The following is a 25,732-nucleotide window of genomic DNA, read 5'->3' as shown; positions in this document are numbered from 1 at the left end:
CCTTAAAACATCAGCTGTGCATTTAAGGATAGCAAATGGATAGCATATTTTATTTAAGAAAGCACAGGGCTTGTTTAGCTGCCATTACCTGTTGGTCAAAACACCTTTGGAAAATGAAAACTTCCTGTGCAAGAACTGCTTCTGGTGGAGGTATTGGAAAGAATGGCCATCATCGAGATAGAATTCACCCGTGGCAGAACCCTGGAGAGTGAATCACAGAGAGTATGCTCATGTAATAGCTTTCTTAGAAAAGACTGTCACTCCCTAAAGGAAATAACTGATTACAAAATCTGTGAAAAATTATGTTGAACAACTGCTTAATATTAAAGCTGTACAAAGTAGTCATAAAATATATAAACACTCAATACCCATTTGTGAAATAATATGAATAAGGAAGTCACACAAGAGGAGGCACAGAGAGTTAGGCTTTGTTGAAAGACATTTAAACTGTGAACTATGGTCAGTGGCATAGGTGACTTCAAAAATACTACCCTAAAATATGACAACAGGTCAAGAAATGTTCACCCAAAGAAACTGAAGTTAAAAGGAAAAAGTATATAATGGACGAGATCAGCTATTTTTAGAAGAACCTCCATTTGGAGAATGGTGCCTAGTTCCTACTGTCTTTTGGTAGGAGGATCCCTTTTGCATGTCAGACAATGTCACAGCACTCCATATGGCAGTTCCTTGTTACTGACAATGCTTCATGAGCTATGGACCTCAAGTCTCTTGTAATTTATTCCATGGCCTCCCATGGGCCCAAGGCCCATAGTTTGACCCAAGAAGACATGCTTAAAAGAAATGGATGGAAAAGAAAGATGTAAGAAAAAGAAAGTGAATTATAACATTTGCTTAAGAGTGAAGATTTGTGTTTGGCATTGTATTCTGGCTAACGGTTAGGAGAGGAATCTGCTATAGGCCTCATTCAGCTCAAAAGATCTCCTCAAAGGAATAGATCAATTCTGGATCCTTCCAGGCCTTACCCTAGGAGACTGTAGTTGTTTGAGCCATCCAGTGAGAATGGAAGTTGTTGTGTGTGGGGCTGCATCCCTGGAATGTTGCATAGACACAGGACCCTTTTACTGGAGACTGAGAGTCAGGGCTAATCCACATGGCAGACTGCCTATGGCCCAATAAGCTTTCAGTCCAGTGGTAATCAATGCCAAGCTGCAGAGCACCAAGAGTCACAGTGCCCTAGAGGAAATTTCTATCATTTCTAGTTCTCAGAGTTCCCTGAAGAACAATTCCAGGAAAGTTAGATAAGTTGGACAATGATGCAGAAATGATTCAAAACTTTGATTTCTAGACAAACATCAGAAGCACCTATCCCATAGATGGGCTTCACCACTTTTATACACTCAAGACTACCACTGTAAAGAGATAGAGTCGTAACACACAAGAGGTGTAAAAGTAATATTTTTCAAGTACCTTAGTGCTTAGGGCAACTCGGAGTCCATACGGGGAATCAGTCATGCAGCCTGTGGATCTTCCTATAGTGGTCTTTACTGGTACCACACTTCCGCCACGTTGAAACACTGGTATCTACAATAGGACAATACTCTCAGAGGAGGATTCATATAAGGCAATTTCAAAGTAGGCTTTTAAAATATTTCATTATACATTCTTTTTAAAAAATTTTTATTTAGTTAGTTTTGGCTGTGCTGGGTCTTTGTTGCTGTGCTTGGGCTCTCTCTAGTTGCACTGAACACAGACCACTCTCTAGTTGTTGAGTGCACACTTCTCACTGTGGTGGCTTCTCTTGTTGTGGAGCACAGGCTCCAGAGTGCACAGGTTCAGTAGTTGTGGTGCATAGGCTTAGTCGCCCTGTGACATGTGGGATCTTCCCAGAGCAGGGATGGAACCCATGTATCCTAAATTGGCAGGTGGATTCTTAACCACTGGACTGCCAGGAAAGTCCCATTATACATTCTTTATAAATGTAGACTCAAAAGCAAAATAAATTTGTGAACACAAATTCATTAATATAGGGGAAAATATCTTTATATAGTGTTCTGTACTCTCCTCGGTTTCAGGCATCCATCTGGGGTCTTGGAACATATCCCTCATGGGGAAGGGGGTCAACTGTATTCTTACTTTTCTCCCAGCTTGTAGCTTACCGCAGGCCCTGGCATTAAAAGGAAAAGAGTTCAAATATTAAAAATGGTTCATTTAAAAAATTATTAGGGAAAACTTCTCACGCTCCATCAATTTATTATCTATTCTGACTATCCTATAGGTAGCCTTTCCTGCATTGTATTTTTAATTTTCCTGTCAATATAACAAACAAGTTTATTTTTAGGACCCTGCTAAAGAGGAGATTTTTATGTCTATGCAAGCAGGCCCAGATATACATGTGTATGTGTTTATAAAAGATGGTGGTTTCTTGGGTTGGGATAGACGACTGTTGTCCCTACTTTAGCCTATACACTTCTTGCTCCCTGCTTCCCTGCATCACTAGGATGACTGGCTCAATTCTGAGGGTGAATCTGTGAAATTTCTGTTATAGAAGCTGCCAAGGGCACGTGACGTGACTCTGACAACAGGGCTGTAGGCATGAGTCTTCTGGAATAGCACTCCCGGCAAGGATAGCCCAGTAGGTTCCATGCCTCCCAGGGTAGTCCTCTCTTAGGAAGCTCCCTGGATCATGTGAGGGCTTATACTTTGCTCTGAGTAAGCTGCAAGTGGGGAGAAGAGCTAGAATACAGTAGGCACCCCTTCCCCTATGGGGTATACGTTCCCAGACCCAGAGTGGATGCCTGAGACCGAGGAGAGTACTGAACCCTATATAATGATACCTTCCTCTATACTAATGAGTGGGTAGCATACACAGCTTGGATCTGCTGGACAGAGGGATGAGTCATGTCCTGGGCAGGATGGAGCAGGATGGCACAAGATTTCATCATGCTCCTCAGGGCAGCATGCAGTTTTAAAACTTATGAATTATTTCTGGAATTTTCCATTTAGTGTTTCTGGACCACAGTTAATACTTTTGGGCCGCAGTTGACTGAAGGTAACTGAAACTGAGGAACATGAAGCCTCGGATAAGGGGGACTGCTGTATACGTGAAGTTGGCAGTGAGGGTGGAATAGGCAAGATGTCCACAGTCTGCTTGACTCACAGCAAGAAGTAAAAGCACATTTACTTCCCCACCTTCATCAGTCAATTTCTTCTTCTTTTATTTTCCTTCAAAGAATGAGGCAGTAAGTTAATATGGATGGGCCCTGGAGTGGTAGTCCAATTGACCTGGGGTCTTATCTCAGTTCTGCCACAATTTAGCTGAAACCCTGGACAAGTAATTTAACTTCTCTGAACCTCGCTGTCTTCACCTGTAAGCATGAGGGATTCAAGTAGATGAATGTTAAGGTCTATTCTAGATCTGAAAGTTGGCATCTGAAATCATTTTCTCTATGTGAACGTGAACATGTTAGTTGCTCAGTCATGTCTGACTCTTTTTGACCCCATGGACTATAGCCTGTCAGGCTGCTTTTTTCATGGGATTTTCCAGGCAAGAATACTGGAGTGGGATGCTATTCCCTTCTCCAAGGGACCTTCCTGACCCAGGAATCGAACCCAGGTCTCCTGGGTGGATTCTTTACCATGTGAGCTACCAGGGAAGCCCCATTTTCTCTATAATGGAGTTCATATTGCTGCTGAGAATTAAAAAAAATAACATACATCTATTTAAAAATTTTCACACTACTTCAGGTCTCTGGTAGTGGCTGTGATTCAGTTGCAGGAACAAACTTCCCTTCAGAAATGCAGCCTGGGGAACTTCCCTGGTGGTCCAGTGGTTAAAAATTCACCTTGCAATACAGGGGACTCAGGTTCCATGCCTGGTCGGGGAACTAAGATCCCACATCATGCAGGACAAGTAAGTCTGCACACTGCAACTAGAGAGTCCGTGCACCACAACTAGAGATCCCACATGTCACAATGAAGACCCCGAGTGCTGCAACTAAGACCTGATGCACCCAAGTAAATAACAAATGAATTAATTTTAAAAAAAGGAAATGCAGCCTGGATGGGCCACTCTGGGTCTAGCATCATAATTCATAGCCTCCCCTTGGGCGTAGAGGTCCAACTAAAAACTCATGTCTCCTGACTTGATCCTGTAGAAAGATATTCTGTATGGTATGTGTGCTACCACTGTGTTTACTCCCTGTTGTCAGTGTGATTATTTTTATTAGACATACAAAGGTAAATAAATGGGGAAGAACTGTTTGTCTTCAGTGTTCCAAATTGTGAAGTCAGAGTACATGTTATTTTTATACTCTTTTTTTCCTCTCACATTTTGGTAGTTTTATTGATAAAAATTCACGTCATACAATTCATCCATTTACAGTGTACAATTAAATGGTTTTTAGTATATTCAGAGTCATGCAACCATCAGCATAATCAATTAAAAATCACCCTCCAAAAGAAACCCTGTGCCCATTAATGGTCACTCGCCATTGCTCCCCAAACCCTCTTCCTGCCTTCAGTTCTGCGCTGTATGCTGTGCTTAGTTGCTCAGTTGTGTCCAACTTTTTGTGACACTATGGACTGTAGCCCACCAGGCTCCTCTGTCCTTGGGGATTCCCCAGGCAAGAACACTGGAGTGGGTTGCCATGCCCTCCTCCAGGGGATCTTCCCAATTCAGGGAATTTTCCCAACCCAGGAAATGACCCAGGTCTCCCAAATTGCAGGCAGATTCTTTACCGTCTGAACCACCAGGGAACACCTCTACTAATCTACATTCAGTCTCCATGTGTATATGTTACTATACACTGACGTCCTTGGTTCTTTCTATGAAGGCACATGTTATGAACTGAATGTGTCCCCACAAAATTCACATAGGGAAGCCCCAAGCTCCAGTGTGACTGTATTTGGAGACATTTACAGAGGTAATTACGATTAAATGAAATCATAGGAGTGGGGCCCTGATCCAAATGATTAGTGTCATAAAAGACACAAGAGCACACACTCCCTCTACCATAAGAGGATGCATCAAGAAGGTGTCTGTCTCCATGCCAGGAAGAAATCCCTCACCAGGAACCAAACTGGTTGGCCCCTTGATCTGGGGCTTCCAGCCTCCAGAACCATGAGAAAATAACTTTCTATTGTTGAAGCCAGTCAGTCTATGGTATTTTGTCATGGCAGCCTGAGTAGACTAATCAGCACAATAGGTAAAAATAACAGTCTGAAAATAGCTTACAGAGTCCAAGGTTACTGGGATCTTTACTGTGCATGCTCCTTTCCAGTGAGCAAATGTCTTAGAGTCATACCAAATCTGAAAAGAAATAGACCCTAGTGAAAAAATGTGTATAAGCTCATTTTGCTCATGATTTCATTATTTGTTAAACATCCATTTATTTGGATTTCAAATAACCAGAAAGCTAAAACAAGTATAATCAAAAATTTTTTTTTAAGTATAATTTAAAAAATCTTGACTAGAAGTTAGAGAGAACATATGCTTTTAAGAAAATCCCAAAGGACTGACTAACCTAGTACTGTGATGGATTAAGCCAAGTAAAAGGCCATTCATTTTTCCATTCATCCATCCAAAAGTTATTTACTGAACAATCTACCATGTGCCCAGCATTGCTGGGTACACACGAGTGAACAGAAAGACATAGAACCTGACCTCATGGATTTTATAGTTCAAATGGCTGATAAAAACGTAATGATCTTACAATGAAAAAGATGATGGAAGAGAGAAAACAACAACAAAACAGAAAAGCACACTGCAAGCAAATAAATTACAAATGAGGCAGGAGAAAAAAGTATCTGACAAGGAAACAGACCTTAGAGAAAAACAAATAGAAATTTGGATTACTAATACAGTGTCATTTTTTAAAAACAGAGTACAATTCAGGGATGAGGTTCAAACTCTTATCTGAGATGCCCATCAAGGGGGTTTACATGCTAAAGTACCAAAAAGCTCCTACCAAAGTAATTTGATGGGATAAATCTTTAAGATACTATCTTAAGGATGAAAAGAAAACCTTTTTCTCTCTTCTAGTCCAATATAATTTCTGGCAGGCACAGTTCACCTCCTGGGATTACCAGAGCCTGTATAAAGCTGGGATGTTGAATATGTTACTGTCCTGTCATGACTGTGAGAGGGCTGTTCCCTGACAATTGTCAGCTGCAGTGAACTCTTAATTCAACTGGATCAGTCCTACCTTGTCATGAAGTATTATCTTTGTCTGGATTCAGTTTCCTAATGTATTGTCAAGGATTTCTGTGTCTGTGTTTACAAGGGATAATCCCTTAGCTATCTTTCCTTGTAATGTCTTTCTTTGGTGAATTCTAGTAGCTCAAGATAAAGAATTGGTGAGAGTGAAAGGTTTTTTTTTTTAAAAAAAAAAAAAAGGATTCAAACAAGATTTGGGGATTACCCATCAACCATTTCCAGTCTGATTGAAATGAGAGGTATAGTGTGTGGTACTATAATCAAAGATCCCCAGCCTAAGAAGGGTACAACTGGTACAAAACACCATGTAGATTAGACCCAGAGCTTAGTTACTAAGCTCCTCACCCAGCAAGTACTTACAGATGGCCTACTATGTGCCACATGTCTAGATGCGAGGGATACATTAACAGATAGGCCATTAATGAGAGGCCATTAACAGACAAAAATCATGGCCTTCAAAAAGCTAACATTCTAATGGGAGAGATAAATAATAAACAAAACATAAAAGTAAATATTAGGATGTTTAAAATGGCATGTTCTATGGAAACAAATAAAGGATGAAGGAGAACTGCACAGTACCAGGGGCAATGGGAGTGGCCTGTGATCTTAAAGAGGACATCAGAGAAGGCCTCCCCAAGAAAGAGACTTGCAGGAGAGGGAATATGCTGTACAGAAACACGGGAAGGTGACAGCCAGGCTGTTAGATAGCTCTCTGCCTGTTGTGGTGCTTTACTAGCTGACCAGCAAGAAGCAGCTTGACTCTCCTACCCAGGCTTTGGGAAGATGTAGCAAGAGAAACAATCACAGAACACTCCTGGAAACAGTGTTGAAAGAATAGGCTACATAGTCATAACCGTGTGATTGAAATGATAACAGGTCATTAATAGAAATTGTGGCAAAGTCAGACAGGGAGCTAGTTCCTCTTAATGGGAGCCTGTACTTAGAATTAATTTAAGAAACTCTCAGCAGAAATGCTTGGCAGGCCAATTCATTTAGCTGTTGTAATATTTAACCTTTTTCTCAGGTTTCTGCTTGGCAGGGGAACCTTTGTAAAGAGCCCCCACCTTCAGAACTAAAAATTACTAGAGAAACCAAGCAGAAAGAACATCATTCATGGGCTTAATGTAGAAAAGCCTGGTTATTGTCATACCAGTGATGACAGGTGTAGTGGGCTGAATGGTGGCCCTTCAAAAAGATGTATTTGCTTCCTAATCCCTGGAAGGAGTGAATATTACCTTTATGGGAACAGATTTGACTAAATTGAGGATCTTAAGATAAGGAAATTATCTGGAATTATTTAGATAGGCTCTAAATATCATCACAAGTGTCTTGTAAGAGACAGATGGGAGAGGAGACACAGACACACACAGTGAAGATGGAGGCATAGACTGAAGTGAGGTGGGTACAAGCCAAGGAATGCCAAGAGCGCAGGCAGCCCCCAGAAGCGGGGAGCATGGAGAGTGGCATGGCACAGACTCTCCCTCAGAACCTCCAGGAGGAACCAACTCTGCCCACACCGTGATTTTGGACTTCAAGCCTCTGGTATTGTGAGAGCATAAATTTTTGTCGTTTTAAGCCACCAAGTTCGAAAGGAAGAGATTCAATACACGTAAGGTATGCGGATGTTTGTTGTTTACTGTTACCTCACTTGACCCTGGCAGAAACACATCAACCACAGTAGCTTTTGGTTCTGTGACTGGATGAACCAATAAAGTACTTCCTGAAAAGTGGAGAAGAAATAAAGTTGAATATCATTATAAGAGGTCTGAAAATATCCCTTCTCTTTTTAAAAAAAAATTTAAAATTTAAATATATTTATTTGTAATTGGAGGACAATTGCTTTAAGTGGTTATGTTGGTCTCTGCCACATGTCAACATGCATCAGCCTTAGGTATACATATGTCCTCTCCTTTTTGAACCTCTCTCCCACCTCCTACCTTCCACTCCATCCCACCCCTCTAGGTTGTCACAGAGCACCAGATTTGAGCTTCCTGTGTCATACAGCAAATTTCCAATGGCTATGTAATTTTACATATGGTAATGTATATGTTTCAATGCTGCTCTCTTAATTGAATGCTTTTGTGGTTACAAAGACCACTCAACTGAACTTCTTAAAGGCAGAGATCCTGGTGAGTTGAACCAATGATTCCTCAGGGAGATGTATTGTTAGTTAGAAAGAGGACAGGTGATCAGAGATGACTGTATCATTGCCTATCATTAATTCACTTATGGTGTATTAGGATTACAGGGAGGGACCCTGACATAGTCCAGCATAGTCTCACTTTGTGTGCAACTGTAGTATGAAAGCACCATTTCACTTCTCCAAGTGCTTCATTGTTTGCTATATGTTACTTTGAATGTGGTGAGTCTACAACTGTGACCCAGAAATGCGGTCTGCATAGATATTCAGGCCCTCTTTCTTGGGCAGGTATCATCAGAAAAACAATAATTCTCTTAAAGGAAATCTGGATTATTAATTTTGTTTTGATCTTGGCACTAGCATATGTAAAATTCATCCAATTACGAACTCACTATTTAATTCAACAAATATTCAATGAATTCTGCTGAGTACCAGGCACTGTGCTAGGCTCGAGGAATGTAGCTTCAAATTAGACAGACATGGTCCCTGCCTTCATCAAGTTTACAGTCAAAAACAGATACTAAACAAGTAATTACAAATTAATTAGAGCAAAAGTAAACCGGCAAAAGTACAAAACGGAATGAAAATTATGTATCAAGAGGAACTGACTTTGACTAAGGCAGGTGGAATTAGATATTAGGAAGCGATTTTGGTCAGGGACATTTTCTCTAAGGAAGTAGTAGCTGTTTAACTTGAGACCCAGGGATGAGTGGAGACCTAAAGAGATAGGTTTTTTACATTTTGGGGGTTCTACTCTTTAGAAACAGACTTCACCTTCTGGGCAACTCTCTGTCAAGCCTGGCCTCTTGAACACATTACCCAAATGATAAACTTCCCTGTTCCAAATTTGATTAACTCCTATTAAAGAGGCCAACCAAAAACAAACAAACAACCCCAGTCCTGTTTTACATATGAAATAAGCTCTTCTGGCTCTTTACAATGATAACTATCTGGTTTACTTTTTTCTACTTCCCTTCCCTGTGGTGGTATCTTACGGCTTAGAGGTGGACTCTGAACAAGAATCCCAAATTGCATTCACAAACGGAATGGGTTTATATGATGTTAACATGTTATGAGAAGCACTACATGACAAAAAGAATAGAGTTGGGATCCCACCAATACGCTAAAAATCTTGGTGATGAAGTTTCTTTTCTTTTTGGCTTTCTTGAGACTAGGGATTTTTTAGTGTTCCTATACTAGAAAATATAATAAGAAAAACATAATTATAGTATTTATCATAAGTAAAATTAATCCAGAAATGCTCACCCAGCATGTATTCATCTTCCACACTAAAAGTCTCTAATTCATTAGGGAACTCTACCCACAGAGGCCTGGGGAAAAAAAAAAGAAATTTCTTACTTCAACATCATTAGATTTTTTTTATAATTCAATCACTCATATTTTCAGTTTCATAAACTATTCAGAGGAAATTGGAAAAAGTCAAGACTCTTTTCATATGAGTCAAGATTTTATGAGCACTGGTTATGATTGTTGTTGTTGTTTAGTTGCTAAGTCTTGTTCAACTCTTTGCAGCTTCATGGGCTATATAGCCCATCAGGCTCCTCTGTCCATGGGATTTCTCAGGCAAGAATACTGGAGTGGTTTGCATTCCCTTCTTCAGGGGATCTTCTAGACCCAGGGATCGAACCCAGTCTCTTACATCTCCTGCATTGGCAGGTGGGTTCTTTATCACTAGCACCAACTGGGGTCTCCTTGTTATGATTACTATATACTTTTCTTGTGTGAAAGAGCTATCTGTTAGCTTAAATGGTCCAATTAAAGCTTGAGAATTCTAGTACCTGAAACTTCTCGTTCTCATTGTTGAGCACTAAATTACTCTGACAGGCATAATCGGAACTTTGCCTAATGCCTAACATGTTTGGTGTAAAACAAACTAAATGTTTTTTATAATTAATTTATTTTTAATTGAAGGATAATTGCTTAACTGTATTGTGTTCAGTTCAGTTCAGTGGCTCAGTCATGTCTGAGTCTTTACAACCCCATGGACCACAGCACACCAGGCCTCCCTGTCCGTCACCAACTACCGGAGTTTACTCAAACTCATCTCCCTTGAGTCGGTGATGCCATCCAATCATCTCATCCTCTGTCGTCCCCTTCTCCTCCTGCCTTCAATCTAGCCCAGCATCAGGGTCTTTTCAAATGAGGCAGCTCTTCGCATCAGGTGGCCAAAGTATTGGAGTTTCAGCTTCAGTGTCAGTCCTTCCAATGAACATCCAGGACTGATCTCCTTTAGGATGGACTGGGTGGATCTCCTTGCAGTCCAAGGGACTCTCAAGAGTCTTCTCCAACACCACAGTTCAAAAGCATCAATTCTTCAGCACTCAGCTTTCTTTATAGTCCAATTCTCACATCCATACATGACTACTGGAAAAACCATAGCCTTGACTAGATGGACCTTTGTTGGCAAAGTAATGTCTCTGCTTTTTAATATGCAGTCTATGTTGATCATAACTTTCCTTCCAAGGAGTAAGCATCTTTTAATTTCATGGCTGCAGTCACCATCTGCAGTGATTTTGGAGCCCAAAAAAATAAAGTCAGCTGCTGTTTCCACTGTTTCCCCATCTATATCCCATGAAGTGATGGGACCAGATGCCATGATCTTAGTTTTCTGAATGTTGTACTTTAAGCCAACTTTTTCACTCTCCTCTTTCACTTTCACCAAGAGGCTCTTTAGTTCTTCTTCACTTTCTGTATTGTATTGGTTTCTACCAAACTTAAATGTTGGTAAAACTGAATTTCATAATGTAGAATCTGTGCCATTTTTTAATTGTCACTGCTTTTCATGAATCCTTAATCATTATCTAAGTGAAAAGAATTGGTTTTTCTTTGGCAACATTTTTGGAGGTTTCAGAAACTTGTGCGGTGTTTGGGTTTTGTTTTATTGTTACTGTTGTACACAACTAAGTAGGAGGCATTTGGGCTTATTAAAATCACAAAACTTTCAATATCTCTGGATATTGACTTCATGGTTCTAATGTTGCTTTCAATTTCATGAGGGAAAGATACTTTTTAATAAGAGAAACATTTTCATTTTATTCACTAGCCTTTGTAATAATATATTCCTTTGCTATTAAATAGTAACAAAGCATCTAAACTTGGCTGATGTCTAAAATTACCAGGAAAACTTCCAACAAACATCGATCTCTGGAACTTAACCAAGGGACTCATAATAGGTTTGGAGGTCTGGCCTGGGAATCTGTATTTTAAAAAAAGCTCCCCAGGTGATTCTGATCTGAGTCAGGCTGAGGAACTGCTGATCTAGAGGTCTTGATGTACTATGTGTGTCTCTGTGTGTACTGTTCTCTCACCCAGAAAGTTGGCATTCATATCTTGCTTTCAAGATAGAATCAGAATATAATTTATATACCAGGAAAAGCCCTAAGGGTAAGAGAGAGCTAAGACTGGCAGAATAAGTTGTTCTTCATGAGAGAATACTTGTGGGTGTGGGGGATGAAAAGTTACTTTCCTCTGTCCTTCTAGGTTTTTCTGACTGGTCTAAGAATAAAGTTGACAAGACAGAGTTTAACAGTAGAAAATCAAATTTAATAATGTATAAACAGGAGCTCCATAAAAATATACTGCCTAAAGACAAGACAGGCAATTGAGGCTGATATAACACCTGAGAGAAGGTGAAGTGAGTGAGGTTTGGGACTTCAAAGGGGAGGAAGGAAACTTCCCCTGGCAGTCCAGTGGTTAAGACTCTGTGCTTCCCCTGCAGGGCGCATGGGTTCTATCCCTGGTCAGGGAACTAAGATCCCACATGCCTCACGGTGCAGCCAAAAAAAAAAAGATAAAAAACCAAAAATGAGGCAAGATATTCACTTGGAGATGGAAAAACAAATGTTTGATAAACAAACATTTGCTGGGCCATGCAAAGACAATAGGACACAGAGAGGACTTGAGTTCCCAGCTTCCCCCTTCCATGCTTAGCTCATATTCCTTGTAGTTATCTCTGGTAATAATGTACTTCCTGGACCAAGCTCTTTATCTAAATTCTTATAGGCATTTAAGGAGGAGGTGAAAAAGAAAGACTTCCTGAGCCTTTTGTCTGTTTAGAAACAATCAGCTCCTAAGAATCCTCAAGCCGAAAAGACACATTTTGGGGTGGCATGTTTTGTTTCCTTACATGGGTTAAATACTAGACGAACTGAAGCACAAAGTCACGTTATCTTTTCTTTCTCTTCCTTCCTCTCTCTTCCTTCTTTCCTTCTATTTCTGTCCCCTACTAAATATTATGGGTTTCCCTGGTGGCTTGGATGGTAAAGAATCTGCCTGCAGTACAGGAGACACAGGTTCAATCCCTGGTCTGGGAAGATGCCCTGGCGAAGGGAATGGCTACCCCACTCCAGTATTCTTGCCTGGAGAATTCCATGGACAGAGGCTACTATTCAAAGGTTACAAAGAGTCGGACATGACTAAGTGACTAACACTCACCAAATATTAATGCTTGAATCACCAAATAGCAGGAGATCTAGTTTTTATCTTCTGTGACCTCTATGCCTGACCCTGCTCACAGCTGGTGCTCAGTAACCTGACTGACACTTGGTTAAACACCTGGCTTTTCTTTTGCAATCACTGTAATTACTCCATTGCCAGTGGCTGAGGGGATCTTCTGGTAGAGACTGGTTACTGGGGTGGTGGTGAAGCCTGTTTACCTCATGACAGGTTGAGAAGCCATGTGTGCAGAGTAGAACAGAGAATACCAGTAGGGCAGGAGGGTGTAGCGCTCTCTGATGGCTTCTCGGATGAGCCGGGTGTGCTCCTCCCCAAAGAGCCAGGGTTCCCGTCGCTTGGTGTTCATGGTGGCATGGCCACGGAAGAAGGGCTGGTAGGCTCCCGCCTGGTACCACCGCACTAGCAGCTCTGCCTCTGGATCCCCGATGAAGCCACCTACATCCGCTGATTAGTCAGTAAAGAAAGGCTGAGTGAGACACCCGGGCGTCTAACAGATGATGCCCACAGGTAAGATAAGGCCTTGTAGACCAATAGGGCAAAAGTATGTTTGTGCACTCAAAATGACAGCATCAAACTGTGGCCTCAAATTAGGAAGCACATACTAAAAACCTCAGGCTGTTTGGGGATCTGACAATATGCTCTTTGAATATGTTATTTTCCTGTCAAAAGGCTTTATTGCAAGATCAACATTTCTGTTTGTCCTGAACCCTGGTAACTCAGAAACTGCAAAATATCTGCCTGATTCAATAAGCTTGTGTTTAGTGATGGAGGTGGGGGTGGGTGGTTGGCAACTGATTTTGTTTGAAAGCAAGAGAAAAACTATAGAAAGAACTAAAGAGAGAGACATAATCAGAATTAGAGGTTGAAGGAGAAAATTCAGGCTTAGCCCTGACAAATTCTTTGTGTCAAATGTGAACTAGTGCCATTAAAAAACACATCTATCAAAATGTGATATTAAGTGCTTCCAGTCCCACAGAAATGGAGAAGGCAATGGCACCCCACTCCTGCAGTCCAGGGGGACGCTAAGAGTCGGACACGACTGAGCGACTTCACTTTCACTTTTCACTTTCATGCATTGGAGAAGGAAATGGCAACCCACTCCAGTGTTCTTGCCTGGAGAATCCCAGGGACAGGGGAGCCTGGTGGGCTGCCATCTGTGGGGTTGCACAGAGTCGGACACGACTGAAGCGACTTAGCAGCAGCAGTCCCACAGAAAACAAGGAGCAGCTGGACCTGTAGCCAGGTTGAGCATCTCTATACTGAGATCTCTCATCTGCAGGGAATTACTAGGATTAGGGGAAGGCAACCCATCAGAGAATCTTATTTTAACTAAATTTTATCTTTTCCAAGTGTGTCTGTGTATATGTATATATAATGCCACAAGATTTCTGTATAGCTGATCCTGATTTGCTAAATTCTTTGTAGTTCTCTCCATTTTTCTCACTTTCAGATAGAAAAGGAGTATTTCAAGAAGAGAAACTCAGTTATCAAGAGTGTCTAAGGAAGGAACAGAGCAGTAAGGGAATGCGGAAAAGAACACTGGCTTGCTTTCTGATGACTTTACTTCGTGTCCTCAGTTCAGATGAGACACTCGCAGTGCTGAAGCGTCCCCTTCATTCTGCTCTCTAGTCTGTTCTCCATTCTCCTCATTTTCTCTTTCCCACGCTTATTCTGTTGAAAACAACTCACAAGTAGGGATTTCTGACCACCTTTAATGAAAACAACCCCCCTCCCCGCCCCGCTTTGATTTTTCTCTCACTTCAGGGCTGAGGCTATCATCTTACCTCCACAAAAAGAGATCCCAGTCACGCTGAGGGTAAGTAACATAGGGATAGAAATTTTCAGGTAACTCCATTCTGCTGTATTATCACCTGTCCATACAGCACCTTTGGTCATCAGTAAGAAAGTATTAAAAGAAAAAAAGAATAAGTCCATGTGTACTCAATTTCATATTCAGATTCCATATTTGTAATAGGCAAACTAATATAAAGGAAAACATTTCTTTCTTTTAATTATTTAATTGTGAAAGTTCTTTATGTATTCTGGATACAAGTTCTTTGATAAATATATATGTATATTGCAGATGTCTTCTCTCAGTCTGTGACTTGACTTTCATTTTCTTAACAATGGGCTTCCCTGGTGGCTCAGCTGGTAAAGAATCTGCCTGCAATGTGGGAGACCTGGATTTGATCCCTGGGTTGGGAAGTTCCCCTGGAGAAGGGAAAGGCTACCCACTCCAGTATTCTGGCCTGGAGAATTCCCTGGACTGTATAGTCCATGGGGTCACAAAGAATCGGATATGACTGAGTGACTTTCACTTTCATTTTCTTAACAATATCTTTTTAAAATTCTGATGAAGTCAAATTTATCTTTTAATTTTATGTTTTGTGCTTTTTGTGTTCTAACATCTCAAAGTCACGAAGATTTTCTACATTTTTTGTCTAGAAGCATTTTGTTTGTTTTAACTTTTATAATATAAGTCTACATTCCATTTTGAGTTATTTTGTGTGTATGGTGTGAGGGAAGGGTTAAGGTTCTTCTCCCCTCCCCCATATGGATACCCCATGTTTCAGTACTATTTATTTAAAAAACTCCTTTCTCTATTGAATTGCTTTGGCAACTTTGCTGCTAAATATTTGATCATTTATGTGTTGGACTCCTTCTGGATTCTCTATTCTGTTTCATTGATCTATATGCCTATGTGTCACCCTGCTTTCTGCAAAATCCTCTGTAAGAGGTTTTAAGACCACACGAGGGAGACAAAATAAAGTAGCAATAATAATAGTTAACATTTATAGAGCCCTCACTGAGCCAGGAGGTATGCTACTTTGCTTGTATCATTCCATTTAATCATCACAACAACTCTATCAGATAAACACTAACTTTATTTTACAGCAGACGGAAATATGGCAAAAGTGGATATGGTAGGATTTGAGCTCAGGCAGTCTGACTCTAAAGCCAGTGCTCTTGAGCACTGAATAGTTGATAAGAACTTGTAAAGATATATAACACTAAAGAGATTCATAAAAGAAAAAAACCCTTATTTTATTAAGTCTATATTACTCCTGAAACATTTTGCCTCTCTTTTGCTAAAATACTTTTGGTGGCTATTTTTGTTTTAATAGTTTGAAGAAATTTTAGGCTGTCCTCTGGCCAGCAAAGGAAAATATTTTCAAGGGATTTTTCTTTTAAAACAGTGCCTTCATAATTCCTCCTGGACTTCAAATGAGGTATGTATATATCTACATAATGACTTTGAAACCCACAACATTCTTATAAAGTAACAAAGTTCATGTAAATATGCAGATGTTTTCAGTTCTCAAATGGCTGTTTAGTTGGAAGTTCTCTCTGGCTGTTGGTCTCAGCACAGGACTTGATACAACAGTGTTCTTTGTAATGCCTCACTTGGTATGATTTGGGGGTAAGTCAATAGCTTCACACAGAGTATTGAAGACTAGGCAATGGGCCAATATATTTAAGAGATAAAAGATTACTTATATGCATATCTTCTGTTATTTTTTAAGTATAGATGATTTACAATTTTGTGCTAATTTCTGCTGCACAGCAGTGATCCAGTTATACATATATACATTTTTCATATTCTTTTCCATTATGGTTTATCTCAGGATATTGAACATAGTTCTCTGTGCTACACAGCAGGATCATGTTGTTTATCCATTCTATATGTAATAGTTTGCATCTGCTAACCCCAAACCCCCAGCCCACCCCTCCACTACCTCTGGTTATATCTTTTTTAAACTTCTCCTTATAAATGCTTTCATTCAAAGACCTTACTTGTTTTAGTGATTAAAAAGGATACTTACAGAGAATTTGGAAAATAGAGATAAAAAAGAAGAAATAAAATAAAATAACTCATAATCACCATGGTACTATATTCATTTAGATTACTGCGTGTGTGCTTGCTAAGTCGCCTCTTTCGTGTCTGACTCTTTGCGACCCCATGGACTTGAGCTGGCCAGGCTTTTCTGTCCATGGGATTCTCCAGGCAAGAATACTGGAGTGGGTTGCCATGCCCTCCTCCAGGAAATCTTCCCAGCTCAGGGATCGAACCCAAGTCTCTTAGGTCTCCTGAACTGAGAGGTGGGTTCTTAACCACTAGTGCCATCTGGGAAGCCCCATTTAGATTACTACCTACATATATCTATATATATATATTTTTTTTTTTTAACAAAATCAGGATAATATATAAACATTTAGGTATCCTGCTTTTTCCTCCCTCATCTACCATGAAATTAAGGCATATATTAAATATCCTTATGATAGTCTATCATATGGATGCACCATAACTTAATAACTATTCCCTTATTGATGCTTTTGAACTGTGGTGTTGGAGAAGACTCTTGAGAGTCCCTTGGACTGCAAGAAGATCCAACCAGTCCATCCTAAAGGAGATCAGTCCTGGTTGTTCATTGGAAGGACTGATGTTGAAGCTGAAACTCCAATCCTTTGGCTACCTCATGCGAAGAGTTGACTCATTGGAAAAGACCCTAATGGTGGGAAGGATTGGGTGCAGGAGGAGAAGGGGATGATGGAGGATGAGATAGTTGGATGGCATCACCGACTCGATGGACATGGGTTTGGGTAAACTCCGGGAGTAGGTGATGGACAGGGAGGCCTGGCGTGCTGCGATTCATGGGGTCGCAAAGAGTCGGATATGACTGAGCTACTGAACTGAACTATTGTTAGATATCTGGATTTTCTTTATTTCTTTTTATTTTAAGGACTAATGCCATGTTGAGCATCTCTGTACATCTTTGCCTGCTGATAATATTTTGGCCTTTTCCAGAGTACCATTGGGGCTGGTTTTCAGGGGTGGAGTAAGAGGCCTAATAATGTCTCTGGTAAAATAAAGGCTGGATTTCTCAAACTGGGACCTAAGCTTCAGGTTATTTATGCAAGACCAGGGGACTTAAAATAGCTTTCCTGCCATGGGGTGGTTAGGTTGAACTAGATCTGCATTACCTAGTAAACTGGATCCAGCTATAGGTGACCCTGATCACGAGCAAAAAAGCTAGGTCTATTTTAAACCACATTGCTTAGTGGAACAGGTGGTTGAAGGAAGGTTAGAAGTATATTTTCTCTGGTTTTGATAAATCAAAGAGACAGGGTCAGAAATGGCCATCCCAGAAAATAGATTCTCTAAAGACATTCTCCCAGCTAAGTGGCCAGTTCTTCCATGAAAAGTGAAAGTGAAAGTTGCTCAGTCATGTCTGACTCTTTGTGACCCCATAGACTATACAGTCCATGGAATTCTTCAGGCCAGAATACTGGAGTGGGTAGTCTTTCCCCTCTCCAGGGGATCTTCCCAACCCAGGGATCAAACCCAGGTTTCCCTGATTGCAGGCGGATTCTTTACCAGCTGAGCCACAAGGGAAGTTCTTCCATGGGAAACAAGTAACTAAACTTTATTAAAATTGGTTTACTCTGTCTCAGCACAAAATAAATATTTCAGGGCGCATCACTCTCTACAATCTAAGGGCTAATCTACTGAAAAGGAAAGTATCAACAGAGTAGCACCATATACCATATGTGGTCAAAAGAGACAGGCTGCTTAGCTTGTGTTTCTAAGTATGATCATATGAGCCAGTCCTTACCATATTTTTGTGATCCAGCAAAGAATGAACGTGTAAGAACAAAGGGTCTCTCCTTTCCTTTAGATCGCTGGATCAGTCCTTCTGTAGTGGCCATTTGCTATGATGTCAAAGAAGAAAAATTTCAAATAGACGACTGAATTATGGCATTGTGCAGACATCCCCAATAAGCTATTTTATGTGCAAAAAGTAAATAATAGGTGGGAACATGAAATGGAAAATATTAAAAAATCTTCCAAATAATTTTCATGATGTAATGAAACTGCTCTAAATTTCCCTATTAAAAGAGTGAAACAATTTCTTTGATTAAAATAGCAATGAAACAGGGGCTTCCCTGGTGGCTCAGAGGTAAAGGCTCTGCCTGCCAATGCAGGAGACACAGGTTCCGTCTCTGATCTGGGAAGATCCCACATGCTGCGGAGCAACTAAGCCTGTGCACCACAACTCCTGAGCCTATGCTCTAGAGCCTGAGCCACAACTACTGAGCTCACATGCCCCAGAGACCATGTTCCACAACAAGAGAAGCAACTTCAACAAGAAGCTTGCTCACTGCAACTAGAGAGTAGCTCCTGCTTGTCACAACTAGAGAAAAGCCTGAGCAGCAACTAAGACTCAGCACAGTCAAAAAAAATAAATAAATAAAAATTTAAAAATAGCAATGAAATAATGGTAAATAATAAAAGAGAATTTATTTGGTGCTTATTATTGTAGGCATTTTTATAAGATTTTTCTCTTATAACTTAACACAACCTCTGAGATGGTTTTCGTTAATGGAAAAAACTGAGCTTCAGAGAGGTTAAGTGACTGGCTCTGGCCTACATAAGAAAATTCTCCAACTATAAAGTAGTTTACAGTTATAGCAAGAGGCTCTGTAGAGAAGTAAACTGATACTATCTGGAAACCATGCCATATGTAGCCAGCAGCTCCCACTGGAAAACAGCAATTGGTGGGAGGGTCACAGGAACACTGTTACATTCTGAAGATAACAAAGAACCACAGATATAAATTAGGGCAAGCGACTGCAAAGATTTTTGAATGTGACTGGCAAATGGAAGACAATTCTACCACCTTCCATTGAGAAGGCTAAGTACTTAAGGAAGGCCTTCTACATTTAGAAAGTATACATACTGAAATTGCGCCTCTGTGTTCTAAATCTTCCCTGTCTATCATCAACTAAATCTTACTTCGCTGGTATGAATATAAGACTTGCTATATTTAGACATTTGTGAAATTTTTAAAAATTTGTTTTATCTGATATATTTATGCACAGCATACGTCAGTAAAAGGTTTGAGGGATTATCTAATGCTCCTTACTAATGGCTAATGTCAAGGAAGATGTTTTTATGTTATCATTAATCTCATAATATCTATAAATTAATCAATCGATCAGGTTCATTATAGAAGGAAAAGACACAAAGGGAGAAATAATGTTTTATATTGGCTACAACCTGATAAGACCTATTACAGTTGACAGAAAAGACACACAAAGAGAAATGAACAGTACAGTATGGTTGTTACAAAGCAAATGACTTTCAGCCCCAAAGGGAGGGCCTGTGGATCCAGATGGCTGCTTTTTAGATGTCCTACCTGATAAAAGCCATAGATGTTGTGGAGTTCCCGGTGCTCCCAGTTGCCGTGATGAATGGCATTCTTCTGCATGGTTTGTTCCGGGCCTTTAAAGACAGAGGGCTCATTCATGTCGTTCCATACGTAGAGGATGTCAGTAGATCCCTAGGAAGTCAATCTTGATCATGATAAAACTCCTACAGTGACAAGGTTAATATGACAGCTGGCCCTATTCCTCTTTCCTACTCCATTTACCTTATTATTTATTATGTTTATTATCTATGCTCTGTCATCTTCTAGAATAAAAGTTCCACAGCTCAAGGAATTTTGTCTGTTTTGTTCACTGATAAATCCCAAATACCTAGAACAACCTGAATGGCAGAGGGTTCTCAATAAGTACTTGCTGATGAATGAAAGAGCGCTGTGCTATATTCCCATGTCACCCACAAGTCCATTCTGAGACCTTCTGGGGAACCCCTACAGGACAGGTTGTGAACGTTCACAATCAGGTTCTCCATCATCCCTCATCTGCTCCAACTCTTACTAGGGGCGGTTAGAGCTGTCCGTGAGAGATTCTGCCTTCCCTCTAGTACTATGAAGGGTTTGACAGCTAAGATACCATTTGTCAGCAGGATCTAGAATTTGTATACTACAGAGAATTGTTTGATTTAGAGTGGGAAGGGGCTGTTGAGTTATCCAGTTAACACGGTGCTGGTGTCCCTTTAAAAATCCCTGGTCTTTCAGCATTTGACTCAATAGTTACAATGACCAGGAGTCTCTCAGGCAGCTCATTCCAAGTTTTCTGAAAGTCTTGCTCCTTGTAACATTCTCTCACAGGGACCAGACTGTCTTCTGGGATACCAGAAAATACACCTGCTGCCTTCCCCACATGGTAGTCTTTCAAATGCCTAGAGGAGGCTTCCATATTTTTTTCTGACTCTTCACTTCAAATTCTTTCTAATCATGTATACTTCAATGAACAAGGCTATATAGGTTCCAAGTATTTAGCTACTTTGACTGTTCTTTAACACCCTCTAGGGCAAGGGCTGGCAAACTTTTTCTGGAAGGACCAGATAGTAAATATTTTTCAACTTTGCAGGCCATAAGGCCTCTTTTTCAATAACCCAGTCCAGGTATAGTTATGTACCAGCTGCCATAGACAATAGGGGAACAAGTGTGTATGGCTGGATTGGCCCAATTATTGTTTATCCCTGCTCTAAGTTCTTTTCTTTTTTAAAAAAAACAAACATTTATTTATTTAGTTGGCTGTATCAGGTCTTAGTTGCAGCAGGTGGGATCTTCATTGCCTCATGTGAGATCTTTTGTTGTGGCATGATGGTTTACAACATGTGGGTCTTAGTTTCCCTACCAGGGACAGAACCTACATCTCCTGCATTGCAAGGCAGATTCTTAACCACAGGGAAGCTTCTATTTCTATATCCTAATACAGGATGCTCAGAAACTATAGTTTAGTCATTAAGAGCCAGTCTTGGGAGACAGACAGACCTGAGTTGAAATCTTGGATTTACCACTTATTAGATGGGTGAATTTAGCAGATTTTTACACTTGTCCATGTCTTGATTTTCTCATCTGTGGGATTAGAGTTAATTACAATTCCAACTTCAAAGAGTTATTGTGAAGATGAAATGGTATAATGCACACAAAGTGATTAACATAGTGCTTGGCACATAGCATGTACTCAATGTATATTACTCATCATTCTTATCACTACCACCATTGGTTGAAAACAGTTCTCTAGATGTGGCCTGGAGTTTTCTCTGTGATTCTTATAAGATTTTAATAATTATTATTATACCTTACTTTTAATGTCACGTTATACCCTACAAGATACTTTCACATATATCATTATCATTTTTAATAATACCATATGAAGTAAAAATTTCTACAATTTGAAAATATAATAAATATTTGATATATCATACAGTCTATCATAATAAAAGTCAAAATCACAGCTTTTGTGCATTTGGTAATTCATATGGTGCCTCTCCTCATACGCCATTCACATGGCACCACCGAAGTCTGTAATTTGGTTGGCATCCCTGCCTCTTCATACAAGTATTATTTATCAAGAGCTACTTAGTGAAGCGGAGAACTTCTATTTAATCACTTCTTTTCCTTACTTCATCCTTCCGGGTAACTAGGAAAGGGCAAAGGAATAAAAACAAACCTGATAAACAGAGAAAGCGAAAAGACTAGAATACCACTCTCTGACTTTGGGGTTGGTGAAATCCAGGTAAGAGGAGAGACCTGCAGAGGCAGAAGAGTAGACAGCCTGTTAGGAACAGTGGTCCTCATGGTAAGATGTAAGATGTGAAAGCTAGGTAATGAATAAGCGCCTTACATCAAACGTAAAAGACAGCCGATACAGAGGCATAGTCTGGTGAGAAGCTAATGAAGAAGGCAGCGCTGAACTCCAGTGACAATCACTAGTACTCTCAGACACAGAGAGCAGGGGAATGCCAATGAAGAAGCATCAGGATGGAGCCTGTCCCTCACTGATGGCTTCAGACAGCCCCAGTAAGGGTGGCAGATATCCTGGAATGAACCCTTTGTTCTGAACGAGGGCAGAGACGTGTTTATAAGTGGTACAGAGAGAAGAGGAATGCATGGGCTTTCTCCACTGTGTGTGAATTTGTGATAGAGTGCTATAGATGATAGATTGGTAATTCCCTTTTCTCTGTGAGGAGTGTCTACCAAGGCTTTAAATTAATAATTTCTGAAATGAAGGCTTCAGAGTTGTCAGGGGCAGCTGAGATCACTCATGAAAGGCTGGAAAGTCAAATCTATGGGCTGTCGAGACAAAGCAGCACAGGGAGAGACATGCAGGACTCTTCTTTCTTCCTCTTCTTCCCCTGTTCCAATTCTCTGGCTTTTAATTTTTATTTGCTAAGGGAAACAGCATGTCACTGAGGTTTGCTTGTTTATTTTTCAGTCATTCACTGGCTTATAAATATATACAAAGAACATCATACCAGGTGTTAGATGAAAGATATAAAAGATGATACTACTTTTATGGAAAGGCACCTAAAATATAGCATGTGACATCTATAAGAAATTAATGCAGCCTTCATTAATTGGGGCTAAACAGCGGATATCAGGTGAAAAAAATGACATCTTACCAGGCCAGCATACACCTTCAAAGTCTCCTCCTTCATGATTCCTCACAAAGAAGCCCTGTTCTTTGGCCTTAACATACACTGAGTAGTTGGGATCAATCTTGATGTGAGGGTCACTAATGACCACAAGCTGTCAGGACATAAAAGTTTAAAGATCTCATCAGTTTCACTGGAGTCATATGTTCATTTATATGTTTTCATCATAGTTTTGGAGTTCACGTTTTACTCAAAACAATTGTGTTGTGCTTAGTCACTCAGTCATGTCTGACTCTTTGCAACCCATTAGACTGTGGCCTACCAGGCTCCTCTGTCCATGGGATTTTTCAGGCAAGAATACTGGAGTGGTTGCTATTCCCTTCGCCAGGGGATCTTCCCAACCCAGGGATTGAACCTGCGTCTCCTGTGTCTCCTGCATTCAGGCGGATTCTTTATTTGCTGAGCCATCGGGGAAGCCCATAACAACTACTATTACTGAGATATTTCAGACACCAGTAAAATCCTATCACCTTTCATGTGCTCATGGGAATATAAATTGATATCAAAACCAGGTCTATTCTTTTTCACAGTGATTGCTGTCCCTCCAATACATGTTCTAAAGATCACATTTATTAAGATTCTATCTCTCTGTGGTGCTGAGTGCTTTACATAAGGATTAAGTAGGCAAGGTCTCTGCTGCCTAGATACCTAAGAGGCTAAGATAACACAAAAGCAAACATTAAAGAAAAGAGAATTATTAAAAACAAACAAAAAACCCCAAAACCCAATGGTACAGCCATATTTAGGAAGGAGTAGAGTGTTAATTGCTCAGTCATGTTCAACTCTTTGCGACCCCATGGACTGTAGCCCACCAAGCTCCTCTGTCCGTGGGATTTTTCAGACAAGAATATTGGAATGGTTGTCATTCCCTTCTCCAGGTCATCTTCCTGACGCAAGGATCAGATCCAGGTTTCCTGCATTGCAGGCAGATTCTTTACCATCTGAGCCACCAGGGAAGCATTTAGGAAGGAGGTTTGAAAAGAGCTATGATCAGAGCTCCATGTCTTTAGCATCTCTCCTTGCCCTTCTAATACCGTCACTTTCACTTACTTGAGGGCCTCAAAACCATCTACTTGGGTAGAATAATCTAATAATCATCCTTCAAGTCTGTTAAAATCTACTCTACACTGAAGTTTAATTCTCCATTGCTAAAAAACTTTAAAAATATTAAAATGTGGTAAGATATACATAACATAAAATTCACTATCTTAACCAGTTTTAAGTGTGCAGATAAAGAATCCGCCTGCAATGCAGGAGACATAGGAGACCTTGCAGTTCAACAGTGCATTCACAATGTTGTACAGTCAATATCTTCAACTCTTTTCATCCTGTAAAACTGAAACTCTATACCCATTAAAAACAACTTCCCATTGCCTCCTCCTCTCTAGCCCTTGGCAACCACCCTTCTTTCTGTCTCTATGATTTTGACTGCTTTAGATATTACAGATTAGTGAAATCATATAGTATTTGTCTTTTTGTGATGGGCTTATTTCACTCAGCATAATGTCCTCAAGGTTCATTCATGTTGTAGTAGCATGTATCCAAATGGCCTCCCTTTTAAAGACTGAGTAATTTTGTATTATATGTATATACCACATTTCTTTTATCCATTCATCTGTCAGTTAGCTTTTGGGCTGCTTCAATAATAAACACCAATAAATGTTTATTAATTGGAAGATTAAGAGTTAACAGCATTGGCTCTGAACATTTGTAAAAGGCCTGGGGATCAACAGAATGGGTTGAAAAAGCAACTTGAATCTCACGGAGAGGGACTGAGGGATCCGTTCATGAGATACATATGCGATTCTTCCCTTTTTCCTCTGTTTTTTTCTCCTTCACTCTTTTCATTATTGTCACGACCACCACCACCACCACCCCTGCATTACATACTTTCCAGTGCCGTCTCCCTGTCCTTGTTTTCTATTTTAGTTGTTTCCTTGGCCACATGGACAGGTAGAGTCCATCAGGGAAGCACGCAGGAAAAATAGTGTACTAAAGAAACTGACTCCATTTCTGACCGACTGTTAAGAGCTTCAAGCCCTACCACATCTTCAGGCCCCTTTACCCTTCTGCCCACAACTGTGCATGCTGACAAAGCCCTGATGCTTCCTTCTTTGGGGCCAACAACAAGTTCAAACCACACAAGCCCTAGTGCACGCACAGGAACCATCACCCCAGTTCAACACTGTAACCACCTTAAAACCTGAGCCTGTCTCCTTTCCCAGCTCTCTTAGGCCATTTTCAGAGAAGCTTAGGAGCAGCTCTGCACCCCTAAAATGCCTCACTATGAGACTAATTAACCTTTTCATACCCTTTTGGTGCCAGTGTGATATCATCAATCTTGACATCAAATCAAATTTTGTGTGAGGTGCACCCATCACAATAGTACATGCTGGTCACAATGAATGGAACTGAATGGTAGGCCCCTTCATCCTTATGGGGACCTAGACCCACTAAGGCAGGGGTGGATAGCGTTATCACCTTTTCACCAAAGCTTTTCTATGATCATAATTACAGTTACACTTGAAAGTACTATTTTCTGGCCATTTTTTACAAGATGGTTCTCATTCACTAATGTGCCAAGGCAACT

General features: G+C 40.3%; 1 protein-coding gene across 21 annotated transcripts in view; it reads right to left on the bottom strand.

Annotated features, from left to right (window-relative positions):
• Positions 1–25,732, bottom strand: part of GANC (glucosidase alpha, neutral C) — a 65,233-nt gene that overhangs the window by 5,490 nt on the left and 34,011 nt on the right. For 9 of the 21 annotated variants that reach the window (XM_081507784.1, XM_081507790.1, XM_081507786.1 and 6 more), the window contains 11 exons: positions 23,110–23,236; positions 22,158–22,237; positions 19,991–20,134; positions 18,407–18,503; positions 14,576–14,677; positions 12,992–13,235; positions 9,582–9,646; positions 7,819–7,895; positions 5,195–5,269; positions 1,429–1,542; positions 89–201 (listed from right to left, as the gene is read on the bottom strand). In XM_081507784.1, the coding sequence (XP_081363910.1) occupies positions 89–201; positions 1,429–1,542; positions 5,195–5,269; positions 7,819–7,895; positions 9,582–9,646; positions 12,992–13,235; positions 14,576–14,677; positions 18,407–18,503; positions 19,991–20,134; positions 22,158–22,237; positions 23,110–23,236 (1,238 nt within the window). Of the gene's footprint in view, positions 1–88; positions 202–1,428; positions 1,543–5,194; positions 5,270–7,818; positions 7,896–9,581; positions 9,647–12,991; positions 13,236–14,355; positions 14,463–14,575; positions 14,678–18,406; positions 18,504–19,990; positions 20,135–22,157; positions 22,238–23,109; positions 23,237–25,732 lie in introns of all 21 variants that reach the window. The other 12 variants (XR_014058948.1, XR_014058949.1, XR_014058947.1 and 9 more) reach the window with 7 other exon arrangements.

This window comes from Giraffa tippelskirchi, chromosome 7, assembly GCF_054371585.1.
Source record: "Giraffa tippelskirchi isolate mGirTip1 chromosome 7, T2T-mGirTip1v1.2.pri, whole genome shotgun sequence".
NCBI classification, from domain to species: domain Eukaryota; kingdom Metazoa; phylum Chordata; class Mammalia; order Artiodactyla; family Giraffidae; genus Giraffa; species Giraffa tippelskirchi.
This window is presented reverse-complemented; position numbering and strand designations above follow the sequence as displayed.